Raw genomic sequence first — 14,454 nt, forward strand, 5'->3', positions numbered from 1 at the left:
AATGCAGGGAGACCCAGAGATAACTCTGGCCCCACCCCACCCCCGTGAGACCTCCAGGGCCCTGACCTTTCCTTTCCCCCACCCCCACACCCCCGACGTGCTCCCACAGACAGTTCCGACTGGGCAAGCCTGATGAGCACCCACGTGTTCCGGGCGCACGAACCCCTCCGTGAGCCCACTCGCAGCTGACAGCCCTGCCCCCAGCACTGCAGGCTGGAGCCTCCCCTCCATCAGGGTGCCCAGCGCCCCTGCCTCTGGAGCACTTACCGCCTCCAGCTTCCAGGGCTGAAGGGGACACCAGGCGCCCTTCTGGGAACTCAGCCCGTGTGGTCACCGGTCCTTCCAACCGGAAACTTAGTCTTGTTTCCTGCAGACTCCAGGGCTTCCTTAACTTCTGCTTTATCGTCAGCATGCACCCAGGAGCGTCTTTTCTCAGCAGCTTTGCTGGGCAGGTGCTCCCTCAGCTCAGGTAAACCCCTCCCTCCCTCCCTCATCCCTCCCCCCAACTTCTCCTCCGGATCCCCCCATCACCCACCACACCTCTGTCCTCTCCCCTCCTGAATTTATTTTTGTGGAACAATACATCATAGCCATTACTCTCTTAAATACACACAGAGTATTTAAATCAGTCCACATGTGACTGTTAACACCTTCAAACAGTACTTAACTTTGTGGGATTTCAGACCAGGCGGCTGAGGAGCGGGAGGGGCAGAGTGCCGGGCGGAGCGGAGCTGAGCTGAGCCGGCCGGAGTGGCCCCGCCACTTCTCCCGCGCCCACCACGCTCCCCCGGGAGGAAGGAGCAGGCGGCCGGGCCCTGGAGGGCCGGGCCTCAGTGACTGAGAGACGCGCTCTGCACACCCGGGTCCTCCAGCTCGCCCTGCACTGGGCCCCGGCCACGCGGCCGCCCTAGTGGTGCTGCTGCCGGAACTGCAGGCCGCAGTAGCCGCACGTCCCCGTCTTCGTTTCCTTGTCCTGAAAGATTCAAAGGGAGAGCTGCCCTATTTCCATCTTCCACCTCCATCGTCAGTCCACACTTGGTAGACGTCCGACAATGAAGCCAGGCCCTGGAAACACACTGCCACCAGGGGAGCCGCGGGGCCCAACGCCGGACGCGCTGTGCCAGAGGCCCTGGGGCCCGCCCCCCAGGCGCGTCAGGGCCCCGGGCTCCCTGCCGTTAACAGTGGGCTCAGTCCCAGCCCACCCTCCCTGCCCATGAGGCAGGTGGCGTCCTGGGCAGGGGCCGGGAGGACTGGAGCAGGGAGGTGTTGAGCAGAGGCCCCCCTCGGGGCTGGGGTCGAGCCAGGACGGATCAGCAGGGGTGGCGGGGCCTGCCCTGCCCGAGGGGGCGGCCCACCCCAAGTTCTATCCTGTCCTGGAAGCTCTGTGCGTGCCAGCCCTCTGCTCAGCCCTGGCGGACGACTCGTGTGCAGGGCCGAGCCGAGCGTGTGCGGCCAGCGGGGACAGAACAGGACAGGAACCGGGGCTGGGGCTGGGGGCTGGACAGCACATTACCAGGTTTATGTACACTCGGGGGTGGCCCAGGGCCCCCCCGCCGCCGTCGCACGATATCACCCGACTCCCAACTTGGCTCACGGGCTGCTCCGCTATCAGATCGATGGCAAAGTTCTCGTTCACCTGCAACAAGACAGACAGGAGCGCTCACACAGACACATACCAACCCCCGACGCTCCCGCGCAATTCCAGTGTAGACCACCCCCACAGGCGTGCACTGCGCTGCCAGCAAAGACGCTCTGCACCTTCTCATCTAAACATCAATGCAGATCTTCGTAATACAGATAATTACACACATGCACACACGTTTTAACTCTTCATTTGCGTGTAATTTCAAACTTAGAGAAAATCTCCAAGAAGCACAGCAGCACAAAGACTTGCCGTTGGTCTTCACCTGGACTCACCCACTGGGAACATCCTGCCCCACCCTCTTCTCTTCATACACAGGTGCGAGCACACGTGCACGCACACACAGACACGCCCTCCTCCTCCTGTCTTCAGGGAACGACCAGGAGAAGCTGCTGACCCCATGACCACGTCAACACGGGGACCTGGTGCTGAGCTAAGAGCTGGTTTGGCCCCGAGCAGGAAGTGGGACACTGAAGCCCTTGGCTCGGCCAAGGGCTGCTCCCCAGGGGTGCCAGGGGCGCGGGGGCAGGAGGGATGATGGCACAGTAACTGCAAAGTACAGTGGCACAGCTGGGCCCAGCGCTGCTCCAAGCCCACTGGTTTTCTCACTGGAGGGAATCAACTCGTGATGTGTAAGCTGGCGGAGAAACGGCAAGGAGGCATCTCTCCTCTCCCCTTGGGGGCCTGGGTCTCTTCATGTAGGACTCAGCCAGGAGGCCATTAGGGCACCATCTGAGCTGATGGACAGGGACCTGCTCACCCGCGGCAGCCAGAACCGGAGTCAGACACACCAAGCACGGCCCGGGGTAAGCCCCGCGGTGCGGGCAGCACCCTGTCCAGCCCCTAGACTCGGGTCGGATCTGAGGGAGCTGCTGCGTCCCGCCCCAGCTGACATACTCAGGGTCAAACACTGCCAGACCACCTCTTGAAGGCCGCCCATCTCTGCAAGTCCAAGGGTCACCGGGTCACACACAGTCAGCGGTGGGGTCCCCTCTCCCTTCCTGGACGTCCCGGACACAAGTGCACAGAAGAGACCCTCGAGCTGTAAACGCGGCCCACGGTAACTGTGATGCTGGCTCTGGGAGTAACCGAGTGTCTGTTTATCACGATGGTGACAGGTGCCCTGCCTGGGGGTCCCCGAGGCTCCCTGCCCTGCACACAGAACCCCAGCCGCACCCCAGGGCCCAGGACTGCAGTGAGGAGAAGGGAACGATGATCCAACTTTACAAATGAAGGGGGAGGGGCGCGAAGTTTCGGTATTAAAATCTGAGCCTGGGAAGAGCACAGGCCTCCCGGTCCAGGAGCCAGAGGGAAGCTCAGAGCCCGCCCGCCTGCGGCCACGACACTGAGCCCCCAGAGGGGGACAGTCCTGACTCGGGAAAGCGCTGTCGGCCTGGGCTGGGGCTTGCCTGAAGCCCCCCAGGCTCCTCCTTCCAGCAAGGGAGCAAGGAGGGAGGAAGTGCAGCCGGGCCACAGCACACATGACGTGCTGTCCCACTGCCTTCTGCGCCCCGGGCCCAGCGCCCCCGCACCCTGGAAACAGCGCCCCGCAACAGCCATGCTAACCACCTCCTGGGCCCAGCACACCCACTGCCTGAGGCGGCCGTGACGTCTGTCACTCACGGGCAGGAAACACTGGCTTCTAACTCCACGTGCGTGACCACAGAGCAGTGAAAACAGGTCTGTCGCCACAGGGGGACAGCTGGCCACTCGGGCCCTCTGCTTCCCTGAGGTGACCCAGGACCACAGCAGGCCCCACTCCGTCCTCACCTCTCCAGGAGGCCCGTCCCAGGCCAAGGGCCAGGCATTGCTGTGCAGACTCGCTGCGGCCACACGGGCCCGCTGGTCAAGACTGCCCGAGAGCCTCGAGTGGGTACAGCCCGCCTTCCCGCAAAGGCAGCGCTACGGCCCAGTTCCTGCTCTCCGTGGCCCTCAGCCTAAGTGCAGATCCGCTTTATTTCTCAAAATACAACCAAACCGTGGAGACAGTAAGATGGGGGTTTGTCAGGGACTGTTGAGGGGGTGGGAGTGAAGAGGTGGTGCACAGGAGGGTGGGGGGCGGGGGCTGGGACAGTGAAATAGTCTGAGTGACACCGCAGTTTGGATATAAGACATTATGCATTTGTCGAGACCCACAGAAAGTACTTTCCTGGTGGCTCAGCGGGTAAAGAATCCACCTGCCAATGCAGGAGACACAGAAGATGCAGGTTCAATCCCTGGGTTGGGAAGATCCCGTGGAGAAGGAAATGGCAACCTGCTCCAGTATTCTTGACTGAAAAATTCCACAAACAGAGGATTCTGGGGGACTACAGTGCACAGGGTCACAGAGTTGGACACAACTGAGCAACTAAGCCCAAGCCCAGCAGAAAGTGAAGTCGCTCAGTCGTGTCCAACTCTGCGCCCTGTGGACTGTAGCCTACCCGGTTCCTCCATCCAGGAGACTTTCCAGGCAAGAATAATCGAGTGGGTTGCCATTTCCCTCTCCAGGAGATCTTCCTGACCCAGGGATTGAACTTGGGTCTCCCGCATTGTAGGCAGACGCTCTACTGTCTGAGCCACCGGGGAAGCTTCCTAAGCCCAACAGAATGTACAACACAAAGAGTGAACCCAAAGAAACCGAAGCCACAGACTTGAGTGAATCACAAGGTTTCAACACTCTGCACGTGCTCTAACAAAGGGAGCAGGTTCAGCCAAGAGAACAACAGGGAGCCTGGTGGGGAGGTTGGGGCACAGTATATGGGAACTGAGTACTCTCTGTGCAGTCTTTCAATAAACCCAAATCTTTTAAAACAAGTCTCTTGCAAACCAGAGAAAGAGGTGGAGAAGGGGACGACAGAGGATGAGATGGCTGGGTGGCATCACCAACTCAAGGGACGTGAGTCTGAGTGAACTCCGGAAGTTGGTGATGGACAGGGAGGCCTGGCGTGCTGTGATTCATGGGGTCGCAGAGAGTCGGACACGACTGAGCGACTGAACTGAAACACCAATTTTTTCTTGCAAGAACGAAAGCCTGAGAGACTTGCTGCACATCTTACATGAACACATATCCCCTGGACACTCTGGACCTTGGATAGGAACAGGCCCCGAGTCCCCAGGTGGGGCCCACGTCTCCTGCACTTGCAGCAGGAGTCTCTACCACGGAGCCGCCTGGCAAGCCCTTCCTTTACCACCTTTTCCTTACCTCTTTCTGACGACCTACAAATCGAACTTTCCTGTAGTCTCCATCGTCATAAACCTGAAAACAAGAGGGATGCTATTTACAGCCCAATTCTGTACCTTTGTATCAATCACAGACCTTACAGAAAAAGCGTTTTCTTCATGTTAGGCCGTGCATATGATCACACACTGAGGAGCTGCGCCCCACGGACATTTCTCAGCGGGGTTCCTAACATGACCACAGGCAGCAGTCCCAGCGGAGGCGGACACGCTGACCTTCCATCTGACAGGCCGCAGAGCAGCCTGCCCCTCTGAACCTGCTGGGTGATCTTTCCACATCACAAGAACTTACTCGCTCATCTTTGGAATTAGGATTATACCTAAGACTGTGTTTCAGTCGACAGCAGACCCTCGAGTTATTAAATATGCTATTTAATCTTACACAAACGTTAGAAGATTTGACCCACACAGTTTGCGGTTTCTGACCCCGACGGAGGCCTCCCCACAGTAACCAAGGGGCTCCCCCGGGGTGTCGGTCTAGTTTCGGAGCTCGCCGAAGCTCTGACGGTGAGGCCACAGCGGCTGCAAACACCAAGCGCCTCGGCCCTCGGTACCCAACCCTGCGGATCCAGGACCCGGGGATCCCGGGGACCGCGACAGCCAAGGCTGGACCAAGGGGACAGGGGCCTACGGCCCCCAGGGGGACTGGACCGTGGGACGCGGGAGCCCGGGGCTGGGCTGCTGGGCGACGGGACCGCGAGCACTGGACTTGGGCCCCACGAGCGCCCAGACGCTGGACCGCGGGACCTGGGGGCCGGGCCGGGGCTCCGCCCGCCTGGGCGCCCCGAGGGGAGGGCGCTCTCTGCGCCGCCGTGGTTATACCTGGCCGGTGTGCGTGACCTTCTCCCCGGTCGGCGAGGTCCGCACCCCAAAGCACCTGGCGCCCCCGGGCAGGCCGCGCGTCACCGCGCCGCCCCGGCCCAGGAACCTGAGGAAGGTCAGGACCGCCGCCATCTTGCGGGCTGACCTTCGACCCCGCGCGCCGACACGCCGACGCACGCGCCCGGCGTCCGCAGAGCCGGCTCCGCCCGGATGTAGCCGGGCAGGGGGGATGCGCGTGCGCGGTGCGGCCGGCGGGCGCGGCGGAGGAGGGGCTCCGCCGGGTAAGGCGGGAAACTGTGCACCCGTAGCCCGGAGCGGCGGCTCCACCTACCAGGGGCAGGGCCGGGAGGGTGGAAGCGGGAGATGCAGTGCTTCCTTTCCATGGTAACGGGTAATCCTGGGGAGGTATGCGTCTTTTGTCGGTGAAGGCTGGACAAGCGTCCTTGCTTGGAGGAAACTGGACGTCCACCCTGGTGGACGGTGCGCATCTCTTTGCGGTCCTGGGGTTTCTGCAGCAGAGCCCACTGAAACTGCCACTAAACTGCGTCCCATGGCATCGCTCATGCCGGTCATCCTGAAAGACCCGCTGCTCTGGAGCACACCTGGGCAGGGCTCCGGCTCGCGGCCCGGGCCCAGCTTCCTTCCTGCCCCTCAGGGCTGCCTGTGCACAGACCCGTCGGGAGGGTCGGCTCACATGGCAAGGGGGCGCACGGGGGCGATCCCAGAGCTGGAGTGGGGTTGCACACCCCACTCTCCAGGAGCTGAGGGCGCCCACAGCCTGGACCTCAGGGAGGTGTGGCCACGAGAGGCGACGGTGCTCAGATTACCTCCCCGTCGGAGCATCCACTGACCGATGCTCAAGAGGCTGGCGCCAGCCAGCGCACCTGGGCAGAGTGCAGAGCGCGCTGATGGGTCAGTGGTGCGCGTGCGGCGCCGGCCGTGTCCTGCGTGCCTTAGTGTGCATGGACAGTACGTGTGTCCACGGGGACACGGCCCAGAAAGACAGGCATGGCGAGTTTATTGTGGAATCTAGACGGTGGGTATATGAGTGTTCGCCAAGTATGTCTTTCAATTTTTCTCTGTTTGGAAGTTTTCATAATAATATGTTGGAGGAAGTAAATGTAACTACAGTCAGTTAGGACCAGGACCTATTTCCACGCATTTCCCTGAACCTCGTCACATTTCTCCCAGGATATCTATTTAATATAAGCATGTGTTTTTTATAGATTTTGTTTTGAGGTTGGTATATTAAAAAAAAAAAAAAAGTCTACTTGTCTTGCATTCTAGATACCTACTTTGTTCCCATTTTTGCATCCCTTCTCCCAGCGCCTCCCCGCGCCCCAGTTCAGTTCAGTGGCTCAGTCATGTCCGACTCTTTGCGACCCCATGGACTGCAGCATGCCAGGCCTCCCTGTCCATCACCAACTCCTGGAGCTTACTCAAACTCATGTCCTGAGTCGGTGATGCCATCCAACCATTTCATCCTCTGTTGTCCCCTTCTCCTCCAGCCTTCAGCCTTTCCCAGCATCAGGGTCTTTTCCAGTGAGTCAGTTCTTCGCATCAGGTGGCCGAAGTATTGGAGTTTCAGCTTCAGTCGTTTCAATGAATATTCAGGACTGATTTCCTTTAGGATGGACTGGTTGGATCTTCTTGCTGTCCAGGGTACTCTCGAGAGTCTTCTCCAACACCACAGTTCAAAAGCATCAATTCTTCTGTGCTCAGCTTTCTTTACAGCCCAACTCTCACATCCATATATGACTACTGGAAAAACCATAGCTTTGACTAGATGGACCTTTGTTGGCAAAGTAATGTCTCTGCTTTTTAATAAGTTGTCTAGGTTGGTCATAACTTTAATTCCAAGGAGCAAGCGTCTTTTAATTTCATGGCTGCAGTCACCATCTGCAGTGATTTTGGAGCCCCAAAAAATAGTCTGTCACTGTTTCCACTGTTTCCCCATCTATTTGCCATGAAGTGATGGGACCAGATGCCATGATCTTAGTTTTCTGAATGTTGAGGTTTAAGCCAACTTTTTCACTCTCCTCTTTCACTTTCATCAAGAGACTCTTTAGTTCACTTTCTGCCATAAAGTTGGTGTCATCTGCCTATCTGAGGTTATTGATATTTCTCCCAGTAATCTTGATTCCAGCTTGTGCTTCATCCAGTCCAGCATTTCTCATGATGTACTCTGCATATAAGTTAAATAAGCAGGGTGACAGTATACAGCCTTGACACACTCCTTTGCCTGTCTGGAACCAGTCTGTTGTTCCACGTCCAGTTCTAACTGTTGCTTCCTGACCTGCATACAGATTTCTCAGGAGGCAGGTCAGGTGGTCTGGTATTCCCATCTCTTTCAGAATTTTCCACCGTTTGTTGTGATCCACACAGTCAAAGGCTTTGGCAGAGTCAATAAAGCAGAAGATGCTTTTCTGGAACTCTTGCTTTTTCGATGAGCCAGCAGATGTTGGCAATTTGATCTCTGGTTCCTCTGCCTTTTCTAAATCCAGCTTGAACATCTGGAAGTTCATGGTTCACGTACTGTTGAAGCCTGGCTTGGAGAATTTTGAGAATTACTTTGAGCACTACCCCAGCAAGACAATAGGAGAGGTGAAATCACGTTTAGAATCAAACCCCATACCCACCAGAGATGCTCAGAGGCAGAGGGCACACCAGGACCGAGAGCCCCCACAGAGACTGAGACAGAACTGTGTGAGTGTCTCCTGAGGAGGTACGGGTCAGCAGTGGACTGCTGCGGGGGCAAGGGCTCTGGGTGCAGCAGACCTGGGTGTGGCATAAGCCCTCTTGGAGGAGGTGGCCATTAACCCACCATAGAGCTGCCAGAACTTACACATGACTGAGAAAATACACTCTTGGAGGACACAAACAGAACCTTGTACGCACCAGGACCCAGGAGAAAGGAGCAGTGACCGCACAAGACACTGACCCAAACTTGCCCGTGAGTGTCTGGGAGTCTCCAGCAGAGGCGTGGGTTGGCAGTGGCCTGCTGCAGGGTCGGGAGCACTGAGTGCAGCAGTGCATCATGGGACCTTTTGAAGGAGGTTGCCATTATTTTCATTACCTCCACCGTAGTTTGGCCTCAGGTCAAACAACAGGGAGGTAACACAGCACTACCCATCAAAAGAAATTTGGATTAAAGATTTACTGAGCACGACTCCGCCCATCAGAACAAGACCCAGTTTCCCCCTCAGTTAGTCTCTCCCATCAGGAAGCTTCCGTAAGCCTCTTATCCTTTTCCATCAGAGGGCAGACAGACTGAAAACCACAATCACAGAAAACTAACCAATCTGATCACATGGACCACAGCCTTGTCTAGCTCAATGAAACTATGAGTCATGCCATGTAGGGCCACCCAGTATGGACAGATGGGTCATGGTGGAGAGTTCTGACAAAACATGATCCTCTGGCGAAGGGAATGGTAAACCACTTCAGCAGTCTTGCCTTGAGAACCCCATGAACAGTGTGAAAAATCCCCACCCGCCAGGGCCGCCCAAAACCTTTAGATGCCCTGTGGCCCACAAGGCGGAGGGAGTCCCCAGGAAAAGGATGCAGGTGCACGGTTTGATCCCTGAGTGGGGAATAGTCTCTGGAGGGATGCTGACAACCCACTCCAGTATTCCTTCCTGGAGAATCCCATGGACAGAGGAGCCTGGAGGGCTGCAGTCCATGGGGTCGCACAGAGTCAGGCAAGACTGGAGGGACTTGGGTACACACGCGGGGAACGGGAAGGCCGGGTTGTAAGGGGAGGAGAAAGGCAGCCCACCGGGGAGGAACCCAACGACCTTCGCTCCGCACCGACTTGGCTCCGCCTCTGTGTCCGGCCCCGCAGGCACCCGCCACGTGACCCTGCCGCCATCTTCCTTCCTGGCGGACACTCTGAACGGCGGCGTCCCCGTCCCACTGCGCAGGCGCGGCCCAGGGCGCAGGCGCACGGGCTGGGGTCGCGCGCCACAGTCGAGCCGGGCGCGGTCTTTCCAGGTGGGTCCTGGGGGTTCTGAGGGGCTCCGGAGGCGGCAGAAGTTCGAAGCTCCAGGAGGGCGCTAGTCGGGGACCCCTGGCCTCGATTTCCCCCGCTGAGCCGCGGGTGCGGGCCCGGCACTGTCCGGGACCTCACGCTTTGTGCCCTGTGACCCCAGGACCGGGCCGCCCGAGGAGAGCGTGGACGCAGGCCTCGTGCGGCCCCGCGGCCGGGGACCCCGGGCTCGGTGCCGGGATCAGAGGGGGACCCCGTGCGCCTGGCCGCGCTCGTGTCCTCCCAGGGACACGCTTCCTCCTGGGCCCCATGTCCTGAGCGCAGGGGCGCGGGGAGGGCGGTTTTCTCGGCGGCGCGAGCCACCGGCCACTGTGACAACTTCTTCTCTCCGTCCCCAGGTCCAGCCACGACATGGCCACCGCCCTCCTAAGGAGAGTGGCCTCCGCCGTGGGCCCGCTGCTGCAGCTGGGGGGCCGCCCGCTTTCCGCGCTCGCGCAGGGCCCCCCGCGCGCCGGCCCTGCCACTCACACGCCCCCCGGCCTGGTTGCCACGCTCCTCGCCGCGCGCCCGGCGCTCGGCCTGCAGCCCGCCCTGGGCTTCAAGACCAAGGGCGTCCTCAAGAAGCGCTGCAAGGGCTGCTACCTGGTGAAGAGGCGCGGGCGCTGGTTCATCTACTGCAAGACCAACCCAAAGCACAAGCAGAGACAGATGTAGAAGCCCTGCCCGGGAGACGGTGCTGCCATACGGAGAGGACAGTGGCACGTGAACACCCTGCAGCGTTCCACCGAGCAGACCCCCTGCGGCCTGGCCTGCGGCTCACCTCCTTGTGGCCCGGGACCCGACCAAGCCAGAGCCCCACCTGGAACCGGGGCCCTCCTACCTCCAGCGTGAACTCAGCTGTGTTGGTGCTCAGGCGGGCAGATGGGCGTCCGGTGGAGGGAAAGCTGGCTTTGTCCAGTCAGAGGGCATGTTCTTCCAAGGCTGCCCTGTCTCTGTTCAGCCACACCCACGCTGCAGCCTGTGGATTCAGATTCATGTCCTCAGCATTCCTGCCTCCAGGGTGAGCCGGGGAGGGCTGGATAGCCATCTGTAGGTCGCAGAAGAGTCAACTCGTTTATACCTATATAAATGTACTTTGGACATTGATTTAATGCGTTTACCATCCTTGGTCTGAGACTAGAAGTGTGCGTGCATACGTGTGTCCATGTATGTGTGGGTGCCGTGTGTACATGCATGCCCTTGTAAGCTGCTGTGTGCCCTGTCTGCATGGGTGCATGAGTGTGTGTGCTCAGTGGGTATGAACTGAGTCTGCAGAACTGCTTCTGTGGACTCCACAGACTGTGATCTGGAGCCGGTGTCCGGGGTCACCCGTCACAGGCTACAGTGGTGAATGTGTGAGTCGCTCTTTTCTGGGGCTCGCTCGTCCCTATTTAAAGGTCAGAGAATGACTGTCTTCTTCCCGGTACCCAATGGGCCAGCACTACAGCCCCGGATCACAGCACGACAGGAAGATCAGCCGAGGTCAGGAGGCAGCAACCCGTGACGATCTTTCAAGCACAGTGTGGACGCCGGGGGTCAAGAAGGAAGACACTATAGACAGGCTTGCCCGGCAGGTGCACTCCACACCTGGTGGGAACAGCTGTTGCTCTCCTGCTCTGCTGCCCCGACACCCCTCCGTCTGCTCCATGAAGTCCAGGAGTCAATGGCTTCGTGAGAACGCACATCAGCACTGCCCTCCGATGGAAAGAGCATCAGATCCCCCAGGCTGGCGTGGCCTCGCCTCCCTCCTGCTGCGGAGAGGCCACCCGAGGCCCGGCTCTTGGTCCCCAAGGGGAGCCAGTCCCGGCCCTGAGGTTTCAAGTCCAGGGTACAGGGTCCCACTCTCAGGGTGGCTCCCTCCATGCTGAGGTCACGGTCCTGCCCTCCTGCTTCCCCTCTGAGAAGTGCAACCTCGGGGGTCCAGGTTTTCTTACATTACCAGCCAGGAGCCAGGCCCGAGGTACCAGTCCATGACACCCCCAGAAGGTGTGGACACTTCCCTCTCGCTGCCCTCAGCCCCCAGGGCAAGGGGTACTGTCACCACGTCCTATGGAACAAGACAGGGGCCCGTGTGTGAGGGCCACACAACAGGGTAAAGGTCTCAGGTGCCAGAAAGCATCCCCGGGGAAGGGCCATGCAAGCTGACAACAATGGGTGGAAGGCGTGAACAGGCGCGCGTCCAGGCGGCCCCACAGAGTTGTGGGTGTCTCACCAGTAACCAGGAAATGAGACAAACGCGGAGTGCGTGTCTGCCTATCAGATTTGCAGGCGTTAAGAAGCACATTATCCATGGGGAACGCTGGCCATGAACGGAGCTTCCCATAAACTGCAGGTGGCGGTGCCTCCAGACACCAGGCAACTCTTGTGTGTAAAACGCACGTTCTTCCTGACTGCGCTCTGGGCGTCATCTCAGTGAGATGCTTGCACACACACAGGAATCCATGGGCTGCGCTTATCAGGGCAGAAGAAGCAGTCAAAGGCTCTGCCAGGGGGGCATGGTCAAACCGATGATGACGTGGTCCCAGGAGCATAGGGCACGCGGCCCTGAGCTAAGTGACAGGGCTCTCCGAGCCGTGACCCACGCCAGCCCCGAGTTTCTGATTATCAAGTATACAAAGAAAAGTGGACGTCGGGGTACAAAGCGTGTCTTCTTTTGTGAACAAAATAAACTTAGAAATGTGTATGTGTGTTTTCCAAGTAAAAATAGTTGGGAAACGGTGTAAGAAGCTCTGGGGCAATGCACACCAAGACAGCAGCGTCCGGTTCTCGGGGAAGGGTGGGATGGGATGGGGATGCAGGTTTACTTTTGGTGTGGGTTTCTTGAGGAGTTGGGTTTATATCTCACTTTGGTAAGTGGTATCTAGGAGGAAAATGTAAACTTCTGTGAACAATCTGCTTACTGAAAAGAATGAGCCAGAAAGATGGAGAAAGAAAAAGCGACCCTCGGCCCCTGCAGGCCCCTCCTGTCCCCAGCCACGCACCCAGGGGGCCCCGTCTGTCAGGGTCAATGTGTGTGCGGGCTGACGCCATGATGGACTGGCCCAGAGTCCGAGCTCCCAGGCCTCCCTGAAGCAGGATGACAGCCAGCTGTCCACGCAGGGCCTGCCGCTCCCCGCCCCCGCCCGCCGCCACTGTCCAGCCAGGACGCAGTTGCCTTTCCCGGCTTCACCTGACATCAGTGAGCCGCCACGTGGAGCCGACCCAAGGCTGCAGGCGCCTGCTTGCATTCAAGACTTTCCAACCTCAGTCTCCTGGGAGGGCTGAGGGATGCCCGGAGCGTGAGCCCCCGAAGCTGGAACCCAGTACAATTCATTCTGAGCATTTCTTTCTTCGGTTTTTGTTGAGACACATAACATTATATTAGGTTCAGATGTACAACATCAAGATTCAGTATTTGTGTATATTGCAAAACAGTCACCACAATAGCCTAGTTAACAGGCACCACGTGTGGTCACAGAGTTTTCTCCTTGTCCTGAGCACTTCTAAGGTTTAGTCTTAGCAGCTTTCAATTGGAACTTTGAACCCTTTCTTTTGGGGCTTCCCTGGTAGCTCAGACTGTAAACCATCTGCCTGCAATGCAGGAGACCTGGGTTCAATCCCTTGTTTGGGAAGATTCCCCTGGAGGAAGGCATGACAACCCACTCCAGTATTCTTGCCTGGAGAATTCCATGGACAGAGGAGCCTGGCAGGTGGGGTCACAAAAGAGTCAGACAGGACTCAGCGACTAAAGAACAACAACATTGGACGCTCAGCTTGACTCCGTATCTTCATTCTGTGAACAGTGCTGCACAGGGATGCAGATTTTTTTTCAAGTTAATATTTTTGTTTTCTTTGGATAAACACCCAGAAGTGGAGTTAATGGATCATATGGTAGTTCTGTTTTTAATTTTTTGAGGGCCCTCCATGCTCTTTTCCCCTTCTGTACTTCTTTAATCTTAAAAGATGAAGTGGGGACTTCCTTAGCTGTCCAGTGGTTAAGAATCTGCCTGTCAACGCAGGGGACATGGGTTCAATCCCTGGTCCAGGAAGATTCCGCGTGCCTGAGAGCAACGAAGCCCACATGCTGCAAATTCGGAAGCCGGTAAGCCTAGAGCTGTGCGTCCTGACGAGAAGGTGCCGCAGTGATGAGAAGCCCCCGCTTACCCAGACTGGAGAGAGCCCACACAGAGCAACAAAGACCCAGTGCGACCAAAAAAGCCAGAGTTAGTAAGTAAACAGAAAGCAGTTAAAGAGCACACAAGAGCTAGAGGGGAGCGATAGGGGGAGGGGTGGGAGAGAGTCAGGAGGGAGGGGCTGTACATATACTTACGGCTGATTCACACTGCTGTGTGGCAGAAACCAACACAACATTGCAAAGCAATTATCCTCCAATTAAAAATAAAAATTAAAGCATAATAAAGGAGACCGTGGTTTCTGCCCATCCCCAGCTTGTACTGTCCTCTCCAGCTGACTTACATGTATTTATCAAATCACACACCAGGCAGTTGTTCGGGAAGTTTCCTTCCATCTTCTGTCTCCTCCCAACGAGGACCCCATCCTTCCTCCCACAGGCACTTGGGCTGTTTTTGGCTTTTTGTGGTTGCTGCAAAATTTAAATCTTCAAACAATGGGCTCTCCCTAAACTTAAAATGTGAAGTCTTAAGAACTCACTGAATCGTTTTTTTCATCATGATAAAGGAATTTATTCTTTGGGAAGAATGAGAAAAAGACCTGTTTTGAGAGTAAAATCCTTCCCCTGACACAGCAG

General features: G+C 57.5%; 2 protein-coding genes across 3 annotated transcripts; one reads left to right on the top strand and one right to left on the bottom strand.

Annotated features, from left to right (window-relative positions):
* Positions 1-545: 545 nt before the first annotated feature.
* On the bottom strand, positions 546-5,823 carry NDUFS6 (NADH:ubiquinone oxidoreductase subunit S6). Of its 2 annotated transcripts, NM_175810.2 has the most exon segments (4): positions 549-973; positions 1,514-1,636; positions 4,824-4,877; positions 5,681-5,823. In NM_175810.2, coding segments are annotated over 4 exon segments (375 nt in total). In that variant the 5' UTR covers positions 5,813-5,823; the 3' UTR covers positions 549-907.
* Positions 5,824-6,588: 765 nt separating this feature from the next.
* MRPL36 (mitochondrial ribosomal protein L36) lies at positions 6,589-10,814 on the top strand. Its single transcript, XM_002696463.7, has 3 exons — positions 6,589-6,649; positions 9,604-9,673; positions 10,067-10,814. The coding sequence occupies exons 1-3, from the start codon at positions 6,589-6,591 to the stop codon at positions 10,380-10,382; spliced, it is 447 nt and encodes a 148-aa protein (XP_002696509.3). The 3' UTR covers positions 10,383-10,814.
* Positions 10,815-14,454: the final 3,640 nt, after the last annotated feature.

Source organism: Bos taurus, chromosome 20, assembly GCF_002263795.3.
Source record: "Bos taurus isolate L1 Dominette 01449 registration number 42190680 breed Hereford chromosome 20, ARS-UCD2.0, whole genome shotgun sequence".
Classification (NCBI taxonomy): Eukaryota; Metazoa; Chordata; class Mammalia; order Artiodactyla; family Bovidae; genus Bos; species Bos taurus.

Excerpts from the sequence above, each read along its gene's own strand:
- MRPL36 (XM_002696463.7), top strand. The coding sequence starts at position 6,589 with ATGGGTCAGTGGTGCGCGTGCGGCGCCGGCCGTGTCCTGCGTGCCTTA. Across the intron at positions 6,650-9,603 it reads TGCCTTAGTGTGCATGGACA|GCGCGGCCCAGGGCGCAGGC; the intron begins GTACGTGTGTCC and ends CCCACTGCGCAG. Across the intron at positions 9,674-10,066 it reads GCCGGGCGCGGTCTTTCCAG|GTCCAGCCACGACATGGCCA; the intron begins GTGGGTCCTGGG and ends CTCCGTCCCCAG.
- NDUFS6 (XM_005221658.4), bottom strand. The coding sequence starts at position 5,812 with ATGGCGGCGGTCCTGACCTTCCTCAGGTTCCTGGGCCGGGGCGGCGCG. Across the intron at positions 4,878-5,680 it reads AGGTCACGCACACCGGCCAG|GTTTATGACGATGGAGACTA; the intron begins GTATAACCACGG and ends TCTTGTTTTCAG. Across the intron at positions 1,637-4,823 it reads TTGTAGGTCGTCAGAAAGAG|GTGAACGAGAACTTTGCCAT; the intron begins GTAAGGAAAAGG and ends GTCTTGTTGCAG.